This window comes from Aspergillus tubingensis, assembly GCF_013340325.1.
Source record: "Aspergillus tubingensis WU-2223L DNA, scaffold_4, whole genome shotgun sequence".
NCBI lineage: Eukaryota > Fungi > Ascomycota > Eurotiomycetes > Eurotiales > Aspergillaceae > Aspergillus > Aspergillus tubingensis.
Genome location: NW_023336278.1, coordinates 1,453,745 through 1,472,939, shown reverse-complemented (window position 1 = coordinate 1,472,939; position 19,195 = coordinate 1,453,745). Strand labels below are relative to the sequence as shown.

General features: G+C 50.5%; 4 protein-coding genes across 4 annotated transcripts; 1 reads left to right on the top strand and 3 right to left on the bottom strand.

Moving 5' to 3' along the window:
• Window positions 1–9: 9 nt before the first annotated feature.
• On the bottom strand, window positions 10–2,818 carry AtWU_03028 (uncharacterized protein; the record flags this gene model as incomplete). Its single annotated transcript, XM_035498141.1, has 2 exons — window positions 10–2,613; window positions 2,687–2,818. 2 exons carry the CDS (start codon window positions 2,816–2,818, stop codon window positions 10–12), a joined length of 2,736 nt encoding a protein of 911 aa, XP_035354034.1.
• A 717-nt stretch (window positions 2,819–3,535) lies between these two features.
• On the bottom strand, window positions 3,536–5,564 carry vosA (the record flags this gene model as incomplete). The annotated part of the gene is made up of 10 exons (XM_035498140.1): window positions 3,536–3,814; window positions 3,882–4,004; window positions 4,119–4,446; window positions 4,516–4,624; window positions 4,683–4,729; window positions 4,817–4,901; window positions 4,970–5,115; window positions 5,181–5,250; window positions 5,358–5,425; window positions 5,515–5,564. The coding sequence occupies 10 exons, from the start codon at window positions 5,562–5,564 to the stop codon at window positions 3,536–3,538; spliced, it is 1,305 nt and encodes a 434-aa protein (XP_035354033.1).
• Window positions 5,565–14,417: 8,853 nt separating this feature from the next.
• On the bottom strand, window positions 14,418–17,876 carry AtWU_03026 (putative histone acetyltransferase; the record flags this gene model as incomplete). Its single annotated transcript, XM_035498139.1, has 4 exons — window positions 14,418–17,041; window positions 17,109–17,156; window positions 17,236–17,315; window positions 17,386–17,876. The coding sequence occupies 4 exons, from the start codon at window positions 17,874–17,876 to the stop codon at window positions 14,418–14,420; spliced, it is 3,243 nt and encodes a 1,080-aa protein (XP_035354032.1).
• Window positions 17,877–18,539: 663 nt separating this feature from the next.
• Window positions 18,540–19,096, top strand: AtWU_03025 (NADH dehydrogenase [ubiquinone] 1 alpha subcomplex subunit 1; the record flags this gene model as incomplete). Its single annotated transcript, XM_035498138.1, has 4 exons — window positions 18,540–18,587; window positions 18,659–18,755; window positions 18,925–19,019; window positions 19,076–19,096. The coding sequence occupies 4 exons, from the start codon at window positions 18,540–18,542 to the stop codon at window positions 19,094–19,096; spliced, it is 261 nt and encodes an 86-aa protein (XP_035354031.1).
• Window positions 19,097–19,195: the final 99 nt, after the last annotated feature.

The window sequence follows — 19,195 nt, the reverse complement described above, 5'->3', positions numbered from 1 at the left end:
TCTTTCCTATTATGCGACAGTCTCGCCGTGAATCTCGCTTTCCACTGGGCCCCGCCATCCAAGCCAATAATCAATCCTATCCCGAAATGTCAACTCATGTTCAGATTGCGGTGACTCAGGGCTTTGCGGTGCAGCTGGTGCCGACCTCGTAGACTCGTGGCCCACTTTCGTGGTCTCAGCAACCATTGTTACCTCTTCGTTTGCCTCCACAGAAATACTGACTCCTGGCGTTGGATCATCTTTGGAATTGCCTTCCCATGACATATCGGGCTGACCGATGTAGCTTGGCCAACTTACTGTCGTCGGTTGACTCATGTTAAGGCTTTCCGCAGCCAAATCGGCAACAGTGGGTGTTGCCTTAGTTGGCGAAGCCACAGCATCAATGATGGTATTATTCAGCCAGAACGCTAAAATGGTCCCCAGAACATAGATAGCGCATATGAAGACGAGTCTCATCTTCTGTATAATGTTATCTGATCTTGGAATGCTCTCATTTGGGCAACCATCCAATGGCTGTTTGTCCTCACCAGGTAGGTCCGCGACAACAGCAACGGCACTTTTATCTGCAGGCGTCTTCGAGCCATCAATTCCCGGTTCCTCCATTTCGTAGCCACGAGAACGCTCAATACGTGAGACTGATACAGCCTCCACTTTTTCGAATGTTCGTCGGAGGTGATGTCTAACACGGTCACTCGGGCTGGTAAACCCCGGATAAATTCGTGGGAGCCAATTGATTGCTTGGTGTTGAGGAAGCCGAACTGTCCAGTTCACACAGAACAGTTCAAGATCTCGGGGAGAGCAAATAATCTGTAGGTAAGCAGAGCCAATACCGACGTTCTCCCTTGCTGGAATATGGATCATCTTTAGACCGCTTTCCTGAGCATCAAGGTTACTGCGGTAAACACTATCTGGACCCCCGTCGACAGAGAGAATGAGACAGCATGTTTCGGCCCAAAAGCAACGGTTGTGCAGTCTGACAGAGCAGACGGCGTGGTATGTTGCCTGCAATTCTGGCGGACTTTCAGCTTTGGCAGAGGCCACTGCATATTCGGCTCTGATCTCCTGGTGCACCGTAAAGTCCCTGACAACTCCGTAAAATGTCCGGTCGCACCTTCGCAACGGGATCACAAGGTCACCCGCATAGCTGAACTCACCCAGGAAGCAATTTTCCACGACCTTATGTCTCTGTAAGCTCGTGGTGCGAAACTCGAGACCATGTTCCTCTGGCATGAGAAAGAGAAGGTACCCAAACTCGCCAGTTACCAACTTAGGTAGGCCTTGGATTACTAAATCATTCCATCCGCTCTGCTTTCTTTGCCGCAGGGACACGGATACGGTAACAATGAACTTGTAGTGTCCTGGCTGAAGTTTGGAAGGATTCTTAATAATTAAAGAACCACTGTCAATAGTCAAAACTGGTTCGCAGTGTACATTCAAGCGTGACTCGTCATCGATTTGTGTGGAGGTTCCCTTTTCGTCCGTAGTCTTTTCGTGAGAAGGTTGCGGTATGGTGAGCTTTGGAAGTCGTCGAGGCTCTGTAATTTCCTTCGGTTCGCTATCAGCTACCATAAGTACCTCCCTGGGGCTGGAATTGGATAGTGGCGCTTCTTTCACAGCTGGAACGGACAGTGATGAGCCCGCACTTGAACGTTTCCTGGAGGGGCCTTTGCGCACTTTGCCGGATGCTTTTACGGTACCTTCATGTGAAGGCTCAGGTAACCATGTAATTTTATCAATCGAAGCGAAGTCTGCATTGACTTCACCGAAGCTGGACCGCTCCATCACTGGCTGTTCAAGTATACGATCTGGTTCTTCGCCCGTGTCTGGATGCGCTGGTGATGAGTCGAGAGTAGCAAAGGCATCACTGGCTTCGAGCTGCATATCACTTGCTATTCCCTTGACCTCAAAAGCACTGGCTATACCCTTAGGGTGCATACTGCTGGAAGAAATTTCTTGTGTTATATGGTCACTTTGGGCCCCGCTGGGCGGATCATTGTGCCTTTCCTTCGCAACAAACAGGGAGTTGGAAACTGGGTGTCTATCGTGGTCTGCCCAGACCCCAAGTATTTCCCTTTTAGGTTCCGGTTTTGCAGGACTGATGTTGGTAATATGATCCTTCCGCGTAGCTTTCCTACTATGATCCTCCGTATCCGAGCCCGGCGGAGAGTCCGTCAGGCCTGCGGCAGCAGCACTTCTTTTCCCCAGATTATGCTGCTTGATAGCATCAATAATCCTAGTATACTCATCGCTAATATCGGATACAGATGACGTATGAGCCGAAGGATGACCCAGCTGATCGGTTCCTACATGGCAATTAGAGTGATCACCAGCAGTCCCATCAACTGAGGATACTAAATCTCGAGCCGAATTCTCGATATTTGCGCGAACATGTCCCTCAGAAAGCTCTGAACCAGATATCGGAGAATGTGCTGGGTAAGAGTCTGTTGTTGTAGAAGAAAAGGCGAACAAAGGACTGGAAGGGGAGCTCGAGCTTGACCAAGTACCATCACTATACTGGTCAGGCTGAAGCCGAACCAACTGTGTATTGACGATAGAAACTCCGGCAGATCTGACATTCAAGATGGACAGCTGCGTGTTGGGGATGCAATGGGCCTAAGTTCGACGAAGGGGAAATTTCTCGATGAGCAATGGACAACGTACAGTCATAGGGATGTATTCAGCTCACCACCATAGAGATTCTGCAGTTGACAGGCTCATCTAGGCTGCCGCTCCAGGTACTTCGAATGTCCAGGTTGGAGACCTCCGGAGAGGCTTGGGGCGGACATACTGGGCGGATCTTGTCTTCGTAAGAAGCCATGATCAGAAGAGTGATTGGTTTGATGATGCGTTGAGGTAAATATATCAGAGCAGACTCGGGTGGACGACAACACAGCTGCGTGTAAGCAGAATGATTGTAAGAGCAGAATGGGAGCAAGACTGAATGAGTGAATGCTAGCAACTGTGGAGTGAAGAGTGAAGGCGACGATTTAACGAGGGGAAGAAGCCGGTTGATTCGCGCTCCAGTTGGGAAGCTCCCCCAAAAAGGAAGGCAACACCCGGCCTATGCTCAGGCAGCCCAGCCCACCTTAGTCTGCGAATATAACTTCTGTGCTGGAAGGAATAACTCCAGCTGAATTGCTCTGGGGTTATTCATTTTAATAATAACGAGAAGTGGCAGCATAACCATTAAGCTACCCATCTCAAGTCAAATTCTGTCAAGTTAATATGTACATCGAAGTCAAACCGTCCAGCCATCATCCCGTCATCACTCGATCCAAAGCCGTAACCATAACATAATAACGGGGAATAGAAATAACAATCAAACACCTGTAGTATGGTTATCCCATTTTGAATCCCCGAGGCGCCATTTATCCCCAGAGCCCGATTCTTGTTCCCAGTAAAAGCAAAACACCCGTCCAACTGTCTATCCAAGGAGGTAAAAGCAAAGAGAGAGAAAGAACAACCAGAGCAAAATCGACCATCGATCAAGACCACGAGCAACCGAGCCATAGTAGCCTAAGCACTCCGAAACCACTTATCGCGGGGTCCCATTCGCTGAAGCAGGTTGCTCAAAGGACGCCTGGCCAGGCGTAGAACCGTACCTGTCCACTTCATTGGTAGCAATAGGTTGTGAAGGAAGGATCGGCGTCGCTGCTTGAGAAGACTGATCGAAATAGCCTCGTGCCGCTGCACCGTTGGTTCCTTGAGCAAAATTTCGATTCCGTTGTTGCAAAGGAGGAAGGATTGTGGACCCAGTCTGGTATTGCGAACGAGGGTAGCTTTGTGGCATCATTGCTCCCGTCGAGTCCGCTGTCTATCCAGAATAATATACGGTTCTTAGCTTCTCGTCCTCAACGACGGGTGGTAGGCGGAGTCCATACAGGAGTACCAGGCGCGTTGACCATTCCTAAGGACTGCATCGTGGCCTGCTGGCTGGATCGACCGTGTGCCCCAGGGTCTTGCATCTGGGGTACCTGAGTGGAGGACGGAATTCCGTAAGACATCTGCCATATTGTTAGCGTCCTGCTTAAAACCCCCGGCCCTGGAAACGACGCTTCGTGGGGACGCTGCCGTTCTCTCAAGCCGGTTTCTTAAAACAAAGAATTGGGCAGACGAACCGCATAATCTGGAACCGCCGTGTGCCCGGCAGGGTAGCCTTGCATCATAGGAGTTGCGTAGCCGCCTGGCTGATTGTAGATCGCCGTTTGAGGGTACGTATCCATCTGACGCATCCGCCCATCCGTGTCATACATTCCCCGGGTCCCAAGATCTATGGATGACATTCGCGGCCGCTTACTGGGGTGTGTCTGCTGTCCATAGTACCCGTAGTCCCGACTCGTCGTCGGGTAAGCGCTGAACGCGTTGCTTGGCATTTGGATCGAAGAACGATCCGGCGAGCGCGGAATCGGCTGCGGATACTCCTCTGGCCGGGGGACAGGTCGTTTGCTGTCTCACTGGTCAATCATACAAAACCACTTCTCGCAGGTTTCCCAGCCACTAGGCTACTTCACTCACATTAATGTTCGTGGCTCCTTTCTAATTCTCAACTTCACACCTTGGTCCGCGAAAGATCTGGACAAGAACGTCGACTCTGCCATGCCCGGAAAACTTTTCGGCGGGTACACTGTACGGGGTCAGGAGCTGCATTCTCATGAACAGGATTCGCGGGGAAGTGAACGAACCGGTAAATCTATCTGTGATGATTGACTTCAAATGGGTTACGACGTCCCTTTAACCGCCGCAAAATCAGCATGCACTTCACACAGGCTGTGGAGAGGCTTGTTGGGAGCTACCGCGAAGCCGAAAGGAAACCTACTTTCGCATTTCGAAGAGAGTGAACTTGAGCCGAAAATCTCCCTCGATCTTTACTGACAAGTCCCCCCAAACGAAGAAACCGCCATCTGATCCAGATCCAGTCAGTAAGCCGATTTGAGGCCTGTTTTCAGGCTCACTCGAGGACCCAGCTTACCAGTATTATCCACATCTTTCAGCCTGTGGAGAGACGAAACCAGTGTGCCGGTCAGAGCGGTGGACGGGGCCACGGGAACCGGATTGTCCTCTGACGCATCATACAAGCTGCAGCACATAAAATAATAAGGGCTCTGCAAGTAATGCCTATCGAGGTTTGTCAGTGGGCTGAGTTCACCAACACAGCACAAAATTCACACGCGAACACCTACTGCGCGAGATAGGTCCCCTCCTCTCTCACTCGAATCTGCACAATCGGCGGTGGATCTACTGGCTTGCGCTCTGCAGCGGGGAAACAGGTCCCAAGTCAACTTCTGCTCGTCCGTTGGGGGTGCTTTTCCAAAGAAAGAAAAACGGAAGAGACTGGCAAAGCGGGCGATTCCACATACCTTTCTCCTTCCCACCCGCCACGCGCGCCCGGTTGGGCTGCTGGCGAACGATCAGGTCAAAGTCGGAGCTGGTAATCATAGTCAGTTGGAAGCCCTGGGTAGCTGAGTAAGAGTTGAAGTTATTTTAACGAGGTCCAGCAAACTGGGGAGGACAAACCTCTGAGAATCGCGGGCAAGGGAAGCGTCCGGAAACGTCGACGCACTCATCAAGGCGAGCTCTCAAGGATCGAACCTAAGCAAATACGGGAGCCAAAGGATCCAAGTCGGAAATCCGCAAGAACGGACAGCTGTGAACCACGTCTGAACAACAGAAGGTGGCCAGGGGAAAAGTGAGATATGATGAAGAAACAAAGAATGAACCGATGGATTAACAGCAGGGAAGAAGAGTTCGGGTCTCTGGAACCTAGCAGCCAGCGACTTGTGGTTCGACGAAGCACTAGAAGAGAGAATGATACACGGTGGGGGTGAAAGAGGGGAGTTGGGGTTGGTTAAAGATGGGACACGACGGTATGATTGACTAGTTAGTCAGTCCGTAGCAGCTGGAGCTGGACCTTCGACCCAACTTCCGGAGTGGAGAAACCGTAGGAAAACACCGTCTGGGCTGCCACTTGCGTCGGGACGCTGGGAAAGATGGCCGAAATTGCAGTAGCACCGTCAAGTAGTTTTCAAGCTGCAATGAGGCGAATGCGGTACGAAAACGGCGCCGAGAAGGAAGAAAAAGATGGATGGTGTCGTCAGAATGCAAGCGGCAAGAGCCAGCCGAGCACGGTTCCAGACAAACCTTAACCAGCCAATTCGACCCAAGTGGATTGCTAAGTAAGTTGCTTTGCTTTCTTTTCCACTTCTTCTTCACTTTTGACTGGACTGCTTTTTTCTTTTGACTCTTATAGGGGAGGAGAGCTTCTTGAGTTTGCGGCTGCTGTTGTTGTTGCTTGCTGTTGCTGCGGCTCCGATTCGAGAAATAATGTAGTAGTAGAAGTAGTAGTAGAAGGGTGTTCGTCACTTTTCTTTATTTTCCTCTTTTGCTTTTTTTTTTCCCCTTCCCTTCTCACTCTCTTTTTTTTTTCTCCGATTAAACTCTTTTGGTTTTCTCTTTTTTCACTTCCTTTTTTTTTTCTCCCCTCTCTTTATGTGTTGTTGGGTCTTGTTCTTCGCTTGTTTTTGCTTGTTATTCAAGGATTCGCTTTTTCTTTAAAAAATTTTTCCTTTTTGTTCTTTCGAGGCCTTTTTCAGTAATAGATTTTTTCTTACCCTTGGAGGGATATTCTTCACGTGAGGATGAAACGTCGTGGGTGCCTGGCCAATCTAGTTCTTTTGGCTCCTTTACCTGAAGAAAATTCCGGGAATCCAAATGGTGCTGTGCTGCGACCGTGGTGTCTGTCTGGGTCATTCAATGGACGCCCGGGTCTAGACGTCACAGATCGCGCGGCCGAGTAGAGAAAGAAAAGGAAAAAAAAAATATTAAGGGAAAATCACAGACCAACTCGAGCGGAAAACAAAATAATTTTCGCGCCCCTCCTTCGAAACAAAATTTGCCCAAAAGTCAAATGAATAATAATAGTAGCAGCAGGCAAGCAAATAGTAGTTTGAAGCGAGCGAGCACTAGGTGTGGCGGGATTGAACACCGCCCAGCGATCAGACGGTAGCTGAACGATGGGTCAACAAAGTCGCCTCTGACAGGTCTCTGACGCACAAAAATCCACGAAAATATATGCGTGGTGCCCGAGGGTGTGTCAAAATTAGGAAGTCTAGGGTAAAAATTTACTGGAAATCAAGAGGACAGCCAGCTGAAGGGTGAACCAGACAAATGGCCTAGTGGAGCTGTACCGGAAATCGCAGAGCAACGCCGGCCACTGTTCGGCCGTCGAATGGTATCGTTCCCAGTCACTTCAACCACGGTTGGGCATGCGGGCTAGGGTGTTGTATCAGCCTTGACGATCCGACAGGAACCGCAGCGACATGGAGATGATGCGCACATTGGCAAGTCCCGAGAAGGAAAAATGCGAGGGAGGGGAAATGACAAAAAGTTCGCATCCAAACTGCGGCCACCTGCGCAAGACTCAAAGTCTACCTCCCTCCTTTCTAGGCTGGATCGCCTGAGAACCAACAACAGACCACTGGTTCGAGTTAGGCACGAAATCCACCGCGTTTGCGGCAAGCCACTACCCCCTTCCCCGAGCAATTCCCCAACCCACACGCGCAACGGCGTGGTCTCGTGCGCGTGGAGATGGAGCCGGCTATGCAAGTGATCAGACCCGTATCTAGGCGCCACGCAGGGTCTCCAGCTCTTGTTTTGGCGCCAGTGAAGTTGTTTGATGCTGGTCGGTGCGCGCGTCTAAAGTCTCCAGTCAGACTCGTACTGTATCGTCGTTCCTTCAGCACTATACTGAGGAAGAAGCCAGTTATCTCTGCGCTGGTTTGAGAAGAGCGACGCTCATCCGTAGATAGATAGTCCCTTTAGTCCGTCGCCCTTTTTCAGTTGCTGGCTCCTACTTATCCGCCTATCAAAGTTTCTCTGCGTTTCGGCCGAGGAGTCAGCATCACAAGCAGTAACATCATTCCTCTTCATCACCTCACTCCCCTTCACACCATCACCACCACCGCTACCATGATCAATAACGACACAGCATCACAAGGACAACGACGAACCATTGACTGACCTCTTATGTCATCCACTTAGAACCGTGTTTCTAGACAAAGGAAAGATCCAAGGTCGAGAAGACGGCAGGAGGGGTTCAGGGCCCCAAGGCCCACTCAATATCCTTTGAGCCCTTTGTTGGACTTCGAGCTGATCCGTCAATCAAAATTAACTTTGTTCAAGCAATTATACTGAGGTTTTTGGAGGCTGCCTACCTATTCTGTACCCGTTCTTTAGTCGCGTGTTCTTGCTTGGGTTTGTTCGGGGAGGGCGCACAGGCTTGTCTATTGAACCGCAAAGATGATGAAGAGAGGGGTATGAAAGGAAGAGAGTTGGGGCGGTAGTTTCAAGGCGAAGCGGTTTGGCCGAGAAGAACGGCGATGAGGAGTTGCTGCTTTTGCTGCTGCTGCCAACCCCGGTCTGTGTCACGAGGGCCCATCCCCTGTCTGTTCGTTCTTCCCCTCGACAGCAAAGGCTGCAGCCAATTCCCCAAATTCCAAATCCCTTTGCTCGGGGATTTATTCTCTTCGACCTTCGGTTGTTTCACTCTGGACTGACTTTTGTACGACAACGGGATTGACCACCCCTTATCTTGATATCTCTCACCCCGCGATGTTCACAATATGGGGATGCCCTCAGCGACGACGACGCAAGTGAAAGGAAGCTTTGACGATCGTGGACAACCACCACCACTCTGGTCGGAAAACGGAAAAAAAGAAAAGAAGGAATATGAAAGAGAGAGACAGAGAAATAAATATGAAATCGATCACAATGAGAATAGTCAAACCAAAGGTGGTGGGAGTGGGCCTCTTTTCAACGTGCAGGCGTGGGGAAAAAGGTCGGGCTCGAAAGTCAACCTTTTAGCTTCTGCTGCTGCTTCTGCTGCTGCTGCTGCATTCCTGGGACCTAGCCCGAGAGATGCATCACATTGCCTGGAATTTGACACGCAGGTCGCAGAGCTTGCGTCCCACTCATACATTCATACTGTTGTGCTGGAAGGTTGATTCGATCTCGGGGAACGGGGCGCTCACCCCTCAGCAAAGCCGGGCCGCCAGAGATCGGATCGCTGGGCTGATGCGGCGTTGAGAAAGTAAGCATGCATGAGTCGTTTCTGAAAAAGAGGGATCGTCGAGAGCAATTCTTCCCTCTCACTTGCCTAAGCGAGATTCAGCAATGAAGAGCTAACCTTACTTTAATAGTGTTGACCATCTGGTTGGACTACGCAGCCTCTCCATGCATAATCTGAGGGTCCCTGGTTCACGCTGTGTAAAAGCGCGGCTGAGAATTACGCTTCCTTGTTTCCTCCGTACAGCGCCTGTTCCCCCTTGGATTTTCCATCTGATTTTTGGCCCTTTTTTTTTTTCCCTCTTTCCCGACTTTCCATTTGCCCTTCCCCTTGTACCCTTTCTATTTTCGGGAGTTCCTGGGGGAACCTCTCACCATTCCCCTCAGATGCGTTGCATTGCGTACGGATCCTGGATCTTATTAGGTGGTAGTGGCAGCTGCATCTAGCCGCATCAACTGCAAAGCTACTGGTTCCAGGAGCCCGCAATCGCGATTCTCGCCATTTGCCAAGTGTCAAGCACAACTGGACGATCGACTTTGCCAGAGAGACTGTATTTCTTCGTTCAGCGCAGCGACGCGCCCAACTATCATCGCTAAGAGATTGGCATCACCTCAGACAGAAGTCCGGGGTTCATCAAGAAAATTATCACGTAAAAAGGATCAGCAGAAGCATGCGTCCGATGATTGGCAATCCCTATGCAAGGGTGGCATAGACCAATGCCTAAGTTTGTAAGGATATGGATGGGCAGACGTCCAGGATAGCGGAGCTTTGGACATGATACCTGCAAGTCAGGAACGAAATCCATCCCCGACGGGAAAAAAGATACCAGCGGAGGAAGGTCGATAAGGATTTTGAACGAGTGATGCGACTTACTTTGTCCGCCGCACGGCTCAATCAAGCCATCCGGTGGACGACGGAGGTAAGCAGAGATGGGAGGGGAAAGAAGAGAGGGGTGAGAAAAGAAAAAAAAAAAAAAAAAAAAAAGAAAAGAAAAGAAAAGAAAAAAACAAGTACGGAGTATAATGGGGCAGCAAAATGGGGAGTAAAACCAAGGAAGACCAGCTCTAGTCCATTCATCACTTTGTGGATGGGTACGGAGCACACACTTACACTCACACAAACACACACTGGGCCTGATCGACGCCATAGACAGAGAGACCTGTCAGCAAGTCTCCGGACGCGATGCTACCATGGGGCCTTTGAGTCAAGGAAATTTCCTACACCACAAGTGTACCGATAATGCCACGTTTTGATGGCATGGTGTACGAGTTTACCGAGTCATGACAACAAAACAATGAAGCTTTGGGATGGACATTGTCCTTGCTTGATGGATGCTGAATGGGCGAATAGACACAGGCGCACACAGACACACAGATACACACACACACCGAACAGGCAGTGGAAAGCCCACTGTGGGTTCTTAGTTTGAAGGAATAAAATCCCTACCGCCATGACCCATTAAGGGAGGTGAAAATTACCACAAAAAGACAGCAGCGAAAGAGATCAGGAGAGGGAAAAAATTACTGATAAAATCAGGGTGGGTAAAGAATCGCAAAACGATTAGAAAAGAGAGTTAAGAGAAAAAGAAAAAGAAAATCGAAAAAAAGAGCCAAAATCACCAACACTAGGGAACTAATTTTTTTTCGCACTTTTCCCCCCCTCCTTTTCTTGTCTCTCGACAATCGAACAGTTGACCCTCTCTCCCCTTTCGACCATTTACATATCCGGTGGGGACACCGACCAAATGCACGATGAAGTGTTCGGCGGACCCAAGCGGTTGCCTTTCTGTCCAGACTCCAGCTAGCACGGGGAGCGAAACCTTTCCTGGTTATTGTTGACAGCGGTCCGCCGAGCATCCCCAGTCTGAACCAGACTTTCATCAACGCTTAGACTACGCTACAGTTATGCTTATTCGGGGTCTGGGGGCGGTTCCGAATTTCAAGAAGATCTGACCCAGGGTATGTTCCTTGGAGGCTAGAACTTCCTGGGTTCGCTCGTCGCCGGTTCTTCAGGAGCTCCAGGGGGCAGCCGAGGCCCGCCCGTCCCTGTTTTTGATTGATGAATTAAGTACTACTCCGTACTGGAACAAGAATTCCTGATCGTGGTTCGACCGGGGTTCAGACCACAAAATAGTCCTTCGTCCATTGCATCGTCCGCACCGGAAGGTGCACAAAAGAAAATTTAATCCTTCGCTAATCGCGAGTAATAATTATCGACGCCTCAGCTGGTCCGACTAAGGAGAGCCCGGACAGGGATTCGGGCCTATCGAAGACCCCGAAAAGACCCCGGGAAGCCTTTATCGAAGCGATCAGAAAGCATCAGGAGGAAAGGCCGGGTGATTTGTAAAAAGAAGGCTAGATGATAGCACGAAGTACGGCGACGGGAAGGAGGGGATGGTCCGGAGAGAAAGATTCCTGACTAACTGACAGATCATCTTCAGAATCCGAGAGGTCAGACAGGCTAAGACGCCTCTCATCCGCTAATTGATTCGATGACGGGCTCGCCATTATTATCGATTAATTGACTTATCGTTGCTCCAGGATCAGATATGGTGACTTCATTTCCCTTCTTTCGGCCGGAGCAATAGAGTCGATATCCTTCTGCTTCCTCCTGAAAGGGATGAAAATAGCCCCAGAGCAATCCATCACCATTCACCGCCAACCCAGCCCAAATCGAACGTCATCACGCATCGCAGACACAAACCCTCCACACAATAGCTATTGTCATGAATGGGGCATGTGAAATTCCAAATTCTCCATCAGACATGCAGTCAAGATCGCAGGATGCAAAACAGCACCTCCACCGCACCACACGGGGGAGGGGGCTTGTACCTAGCAGACACTATCACCACCATGGATGCAGCCCAGACGTACTGTACATGCCAGCCGCATCGCCACATCAGCACAGGACTAAGTACGATGTGCAGGAAGTCCGGAGCTGCTCGGCACATGAGCCACACCTCGGTTCATTCTGGCTGGGGACTGATAAAAAGTCCTATCCGTCGAGTTGCTTCGTGGTCCCACTCAGCAACGCGATGACCTGTAACCTCCTACCAACCGATCAGGAGAGAAACGAACGGGCTCGACTCTACAGTCACGGTATTTAGAATTTTCTCCAACTGCAGCTCGTCCTCATAAATCCGTCCATTGCGCCCCTCGCAGCGCTGTGAGTACCATGTACTCCGGCCTGGTAAGTAGATCAATAAACCACTATCCCCAAACGGGATTTCCTCGTCGGAAAAGGATTCCAAAATCCGATCTCAAAGCCACATTCCTTCTTGCTGTTGAGTTTACCGCCACCGCCCGAGAGGGGCGTTTGTAGAGAGTCAATCTCGCCAAGTTTCAAGCCTTCAGCCACCGGGAAGAGGAATTTTTCTTTTATTCAGATGGAGACGAGTATTCCGTATACTGGGCACTTTTACAGGATGATAGATACTCCGTAGTAGAAGGGCAGTTTTAACTACTAGGTAGCTACCTAGGCAAGGGCTATACATACCCCTCCTAAGCCAAAAAAAAAAAGGAAAACACAAAGAAACGCATGCAGGGAAGGTACTCCCCTCACCAGGGGAAAAAATAATAATTAAACAAAATAAAATAATAGTTATAATAATAAAAAATATACACACGAAAAAGTCAAGAAACAATACTCCCTATCTAGAAAAGTAAATGCAAAGTAAACTTTCCACTGCACCGACTCCTCCTAGATACTGTAAGTACCTCTGGATGAATTCCTGGAAACCGATTCTCACGCAACCTTTCAGTACCCACTCTTTTTCTCCTCCCTCATCCTCCTCCCTCATCCTCTCCAAATCCAACCTGCAAGTTGTCTGCAAGAACCACCTGGCCAAACTCTAAGTTGCCTTGCAACTTTCTCCTTCCTCATAGTATCTAGTAGTATTATTTTATTTGTTCTATAATAAATGTTTTCTTTTTCTTGCCTTTTTTTCTTGTATACCCTCTCGGTCTGTCTCCGAAGAAGAATATAACAAGTAAAATAAAGTAAAAAATAAAAAAATAAAAAAAAAAAAACGGTTTCTCATGTCTCATTGGAGGTAGTAGTCTTGCTTGATTTGGTACTACTTCTACTATTACCACCTCATTATCTGTGTACACCTTCTGTACTTTACTACCCTCTCTGTCCTATCTAAGTATAGTATGGAGTAACTACCATCCAACCGCTTGCAATATCCCATTTCCAAAATGTACAGTAGTACTAACATAGTAAGTAGCATTTTGTAAGTGCATTTGCTTACGGCACACGGCAAGGTAGTAGGAATCTTATCCACCTACCTACCGAAAGCGGAACAGGCCCCCCATTCGGGCAACATCCTGCTGTTTCAGCCACATTCCGGGGCAAACACAGCGCAGCGCCCCCATATTACTTACTACTACTTACTAATTCCGATGGCGGTGTGTGTGGCGCTGCAAGCAAGCAAGTAAGTAGTATCGTATCTATTTAGTAAGAATGTGGCTAATTAGTTAGAGATTGAGTTTTCTGAAGGAATCGGAGGGATCGGATCGGGATCTCGCATTCTTTTTCCAATTCTTGGGTAGGTTTGTTTCCCTTCTTGCCTTGCTGGGTATGTACGTTGGGAGGGAAAGTATATTCTTGGTTTGGTATGTTTTTGCTGTTAGTATCTATAGGTTTGTGTGGTAGTCGTAGATTGGGTGTTTATGGTTTTGTCTAGGAATAGATGATTAAATGATGGTATGAAGTTCGGTTTTGGATGGATTTGTCACGTTTACTTAAGAGCTTAGTGTTTTGAAATTGCAGGTAAATAGGTAGATAGGTAGGTAGCGACAATCATGATTTGGTCTGAGATCGAATCTCATCCTCGGTGGGAGAAAAGCTACGTTACAAAAGTAGGGCTGAATGAGAAACGCACAAAATGAAGCAATAGGCAAGGACGTTCAAGTTTAATAAAACCAAACTCTCACATGAAATGGAGCAGTAGTGGGCGAATGGTAATGTAGAAAGGGGGAGAAATGGAAGGTCTCACAGGATCCGAAACAAACAGCCCTGGAAACCGATGGTGTAGTAGGCAATGTACTGAAGTGTGCATCGAAGGAAGAGACGAACCCAAAAACTCCGGATGACCCCGTCACTCCTTGCTTAGTACAATGTGCAGAGAGAACAAATAGACGTGTAGAGGCAGAAAGAGACAAAGCCAAGTAGGTGAAGTCATGAAGTGTATCCCCGTAAGCAAAGTCAAAGCCAGACTTGAGAGTCAAGAAACAAAAACACCCCACGCCCAACAATAGTAACTCGCAAAGAACGCCCCGGGAAATGCCTCGTGTATAGTAAAATCTTTTGGAAATGCATTCGAAACCTCCAGACCCTAGACAATGTCGCAGGATCAGGTCTCCATCACAGCGTCTCCGTCCGCGTCGGTACCGTTGCGCTCGGCTTTGTCTGCAACGCCGTTCTCGTGCGCCGATAGAGCGGTGTCCTCGGCAGGCACCATAAGCTCAAGCTTCTCCACGTAGGACTTGCGGCTAACCGACTTGGTGTGCTTGGGCTTCCCCTCCACACCCTTGCCTTTGGAAGGGGTTACAGGCTCGACATTAGTCGTCTCGGCTGCTTCATTCTCCGGATCCGTAGTCCCATTGGACGTGGGCAGCTCGTCCTCACCGACAGCTGGGTTGGTACTCAATTCGGGTTCGGTGGATACATGGGTCTGAGACGTCGTATCTGGCCCATCTGCCGGTGTATTCTCCATATCATCATACGGCTCGTTCTCAATGCCATCCGGCTCTGCGCTCGTAGAATCCACCGCAGGGGAGTCAATCAGTTTCGCGCTACGGCCGCGCCGAACACTAGCTGGATTTGCGGAAGGAGTCACGGACGTCAAAACGGATGCTCGTCTGGGAGTATTGCGGCCACTGGTCCGAACGGCAACTGGTGTCCCGCCCATCTTGGCGGATTTGCTGCCGAACGGTCGGCCAGGACGCTTCTTATGGGATGGTGCTTGCACTGGAGGATAGATCTCAAATCTCCAGGCAGGGACGTCTCCAGCAGGATTGGACTCGGCCGGTGTGCTCGAGGTCGCCGACGCCGTATTCGGATGACGGAAGCCGTTCACATTAGAGAGCATATCAGTAGAAGGAGGTCCAGCCGGCTCAGTCGGAAGCTGTTCGGAGTCGACGTCGCCAGTCCCATTCGTGGTTGGAGGACCAGAGCCATCCTCCTTAGACTCGCCAACATCTGTTGGAGACTGTCGCTCTTCTTCGTTTCCAGACTCCTTCACATCCTCGCTTTCTTCATCCTCCAGGCCTTCCCGGGGTGCCACGGCGTGTAACGGGGCGCGATCAAACTGGGATTGGTTGCTCCGACCCATGATGTAAGGTGTCCATACGAGCGCGTCGGGGTTAAGCTGGACATATCCTTTGCTTTCCCAGCTGGCGATGCACTCCTCGAAATATCGGTAGTCAAGCCGCAAGGCGTAAGTCTTTGTCACCGGGTCTCTGACAAGCGCCCGCAAAGCTTCCAGACCGGACACGATGTCATCTGCGGTCATACCGGTCCGCTCAGATAGTTCGGTTATACTAAGCGGCGTCCTTTGACTCCGCAACTGGTAAGATAGAATGAGACGCCAGTAATTCCTATAAGAAACCAACCCCATATCAGATAGGGGCTTCTCCGGCGAGCCCGTCTTGCCTTCAATGCGCGTGAGCAAGTACGAGAAGTCGATGAGGAGGTTTCCATAACCTTTCCGTTGGTGAATAGGGAGTGTGAGAATGCAAGAGACATTATTAGCCGAGCTAGGCCGCTTCTCTTTGCTGAAGTAGCCAACAAAATGGCAGCCCAAGTCATCGAACTCCGTCATGACATAGAATAGAAACGGCTCAACATCATAATAGAGTGTCTTCGAACCCAGGAACAACTTGGCGAGCAGGCAGAGATTCTGACAGTAAACGGGGTTTTTTCGTCCGTCAACTTCGAAGATCGATATGGACCCTTCACGGTAGATCTCATCGCCCGGAGGGTGTTTCGCCGGGCATTTGAGCTTGTGGCGCCACGCGACATAGTCTGAGTTCATGTATTTCAAGCAAAATTCGCAAATGTAGAGAATGCGATTGCGACTGTACTCCTCCGGGTATGGTGCCGCGTACCAAGTCTCAATCTCGTAGCCGCCAAAGTTGATGTATTTGATTCTAGACGGGGGACCGGACACCTTCTGCGACGCATGCTGTACAGTCTCCCCTGTGCTCTCAGCTTCTAGAGCTCGTCGTTGCCACTCTTCCTCCGCTTTTTGGCGGGCCTTTTCGAACCTTTCGCGGTCGAGGTGAGTTGGCAGTGTCTTGGAGGTATCCGCATCCGTCTCGGTCAGGATGCCCCCATACGGTTTGCCCTTTAACTCATCCGTCTCACGGTCGCTAAATGAATAGAATGGGGTGTAGTAAGAGGCGGGTGTGATCGGTGCAAAATGAGCCTGAGGCTCGTGAGCGACGGGTGGTGGCTTTGGGGTCCTTCTGCTTCTCATCTGTGACCTGCTGCGAGAATTGAGAATTTTTGACAGCTTGGACTCGTTGAGGCGAAACGCCATCACAAGACGCTCAAATTGTTTCAACACCACGCGACAGTGCTCTTGCTCGTTCCTACGCGTACGTCGCGAACGAGTCCGTACTGGGGACATGCCATCAGCTGTCTCAGCCATCTGTTCGCGAGAGTCCGCACGATCGTAGCGCAACGGTGTCTGGCGTTGCCGTTTGCGAAGCACCGGCGCATGCTCCTCAATCTCAGCAGAGAGTGACATGGTCTTTCTCTTTCGCAGCGACCGAGAGCTATTCAATAGTTCTTCGTTGACAGTGACTGTGTTGAAAATTGAATGGAAATCGGAGCCGTCTTCACCCGTATGAGCCGGCAGGAGCTCCTTGCGCATGTTTTTCTGTCTATTTTTCCGTTGCGGCGCCGCGCCATCTTCCTCACTAGGCTTCAACTTCTCGCGCACGCACGTCGGGCACCTCCACGGGTTCGCATCTAGACGGGTCAGCACGAGGACACTCTCGGACACTCTAGAGGCAATTTATTTCAAAAAGCAACGTACCTTCTGCATCCCCTAGTGCGTTTTGCTCGCGGGCACACTGCCGATGCGCTGCCGGGTTGCCGAGTCAGTAATGATCGCCCAATATCCGGGGAAATTATAGTTTGGATGGGGCCGCAACCCAACGTACAATGATCGCCGCAAACTGCGCATGTCAAATATTCCTCAAACTCCTCACTCGGATCATTATCTTCATCTTGCCCACAAAATCTGTCCAACCAGTTAGCCGAGTTTCCACGGGTATATTGTCGAACAAGGCATGGGCCAGGTCCCCACTCACATGCAGTTTCCGCGGACCGTGGTCTCCGCCTCCGCATCCTCATGGTCATTGCTTTCGCCCTCCCACTCTTCATCCGACTCCTGACTGCTCGATGAAGAACGGTGCGCCTCCTGTTCGCTGTCACTCTGGTTTTCGAATGCCGGATCTGCCTCCGCATCAGCGGCCTCCGACGCTGCATCCTCGTCGTCGGCAGACTGGCCGTTCTGAGGCACCTTGACTGCGCCAACCGGCTCGGTATCGTTCTGATCTCCGACCAGACTCATCTCGTTATCCGGCTCCCCTTCTGCGTCCTGATCCTCCCCAAGGTCTCCAGTCGCAGTATCGTCCGCAGCCTCCCCGGTGAAAGCACGGTGCGCGGCGTCCTGAAGCTGCTGATCCATCTGATACAGGTCCGTTTCCTCCTCCCCTTCCGCATCCTGGTCACTGTCCACCATATCGGCCGGGGTCTTCGACCCGGGGTCGTCGTTGGCCAGCGGTACAATAGCCGGCATAGTGTATATCACGGTGGTCGCCAGGGCTGTCACAATAGTCGCCAGATAATGATTCGGGGATTTGAGATACAAGGCAAGCCCAGGTGTTGAGGCTATTCAGGCTCCCCGCGAAAGTAGACGATCATCTGGTGCCGCGCGTGAACCGGGCATCGGGAAGCATAGAACGAATTGCCTGGGGCACCACAGCTCTGAAGACCACACACTGTAAACGGAGATCCGCACAAGATAGAAAGCTCGATTCCCTACAGCAAGCGCATGCTTTCCAAGCAAGGTCAGTGAGGAGTAGGTAGCAACAGCGGGAAGCGGACAATGGCAAGCAACACGTGTAGCGACAGGGCGAAAAACGTACCGTGCCCACAAACAGAGCAGACACTCCGGATCAAGCAGAAGTAGACGCGTGTAACAGCCAGGGAAACGCCGTCTCAAGTCCACTTGCGCAATCAACGCAATCGTCGGCGGCCTCTTTGCCCCTTCTCCTGCCCGTGAGGTTGACGGCCGTGCTGACTCAGCCGTCCCGCCTAAACCGCTTTGGGCCAACCTCCAGACCTCGTCGACGAACGGCGGATTCCCGCGGCCACACCAGCTTCACCTCTCCCCTCGCTGCTACTCCAATTGAGCCTTGTGCATTGCTCTTTTCCGGTCTTCTCGACTCCTATCGTCATCATGGGTGTTCCCTTTGAGGCTCTTCTTCCCTTTGGTATCATCATCGGAGTACGTCCAGCGACCGTTTCCTCCTCTCAATTGTATTCGACTTGGCGGGTACTGACCAATGCGTGACACAGTCGTTCACTGTCGGCGGTGCCGGCTTGTGGGCGGTTCGGAAATGGGACAACGAGGGCAAGATGCCGCGGTGGAATAAGGACAAGTGGGATAGAGTAAGTGAACCTGCCAGTTACCCGATGCGACCGGGATCAGACGTACTAACTCTTACACAGCAAAGTATGTGATAACCTCGATTTGACGTCGTGCAACATCCAATTGGCGATCGCCTATTTCCAATCTTGAAGCAGAAGCAGCGAACTAACCACCGACTCCCCCCGCCTACCAGTGATGGAGAGAGACCTGAGAATCACGGGCACGAAACGAGGACAATCGAGCAACCACGAAGCTCCCAAGGGATTCGAGCTCAGCAACCCCTGGAAGGTACGAACCAGCACCATCAGCAGCAGTGAGCGAAGCAAGATACTAAGCTCTGGCAGATCGAGAAACGGATTTTCTAGACAGCATGGGTTGTCACACGTCATGTCATTATTCCCGCCTGTTCCTTATTTATTCGGCCGCATTACTTTCGAGAGAAATATCCACGCAATGAAAGATTG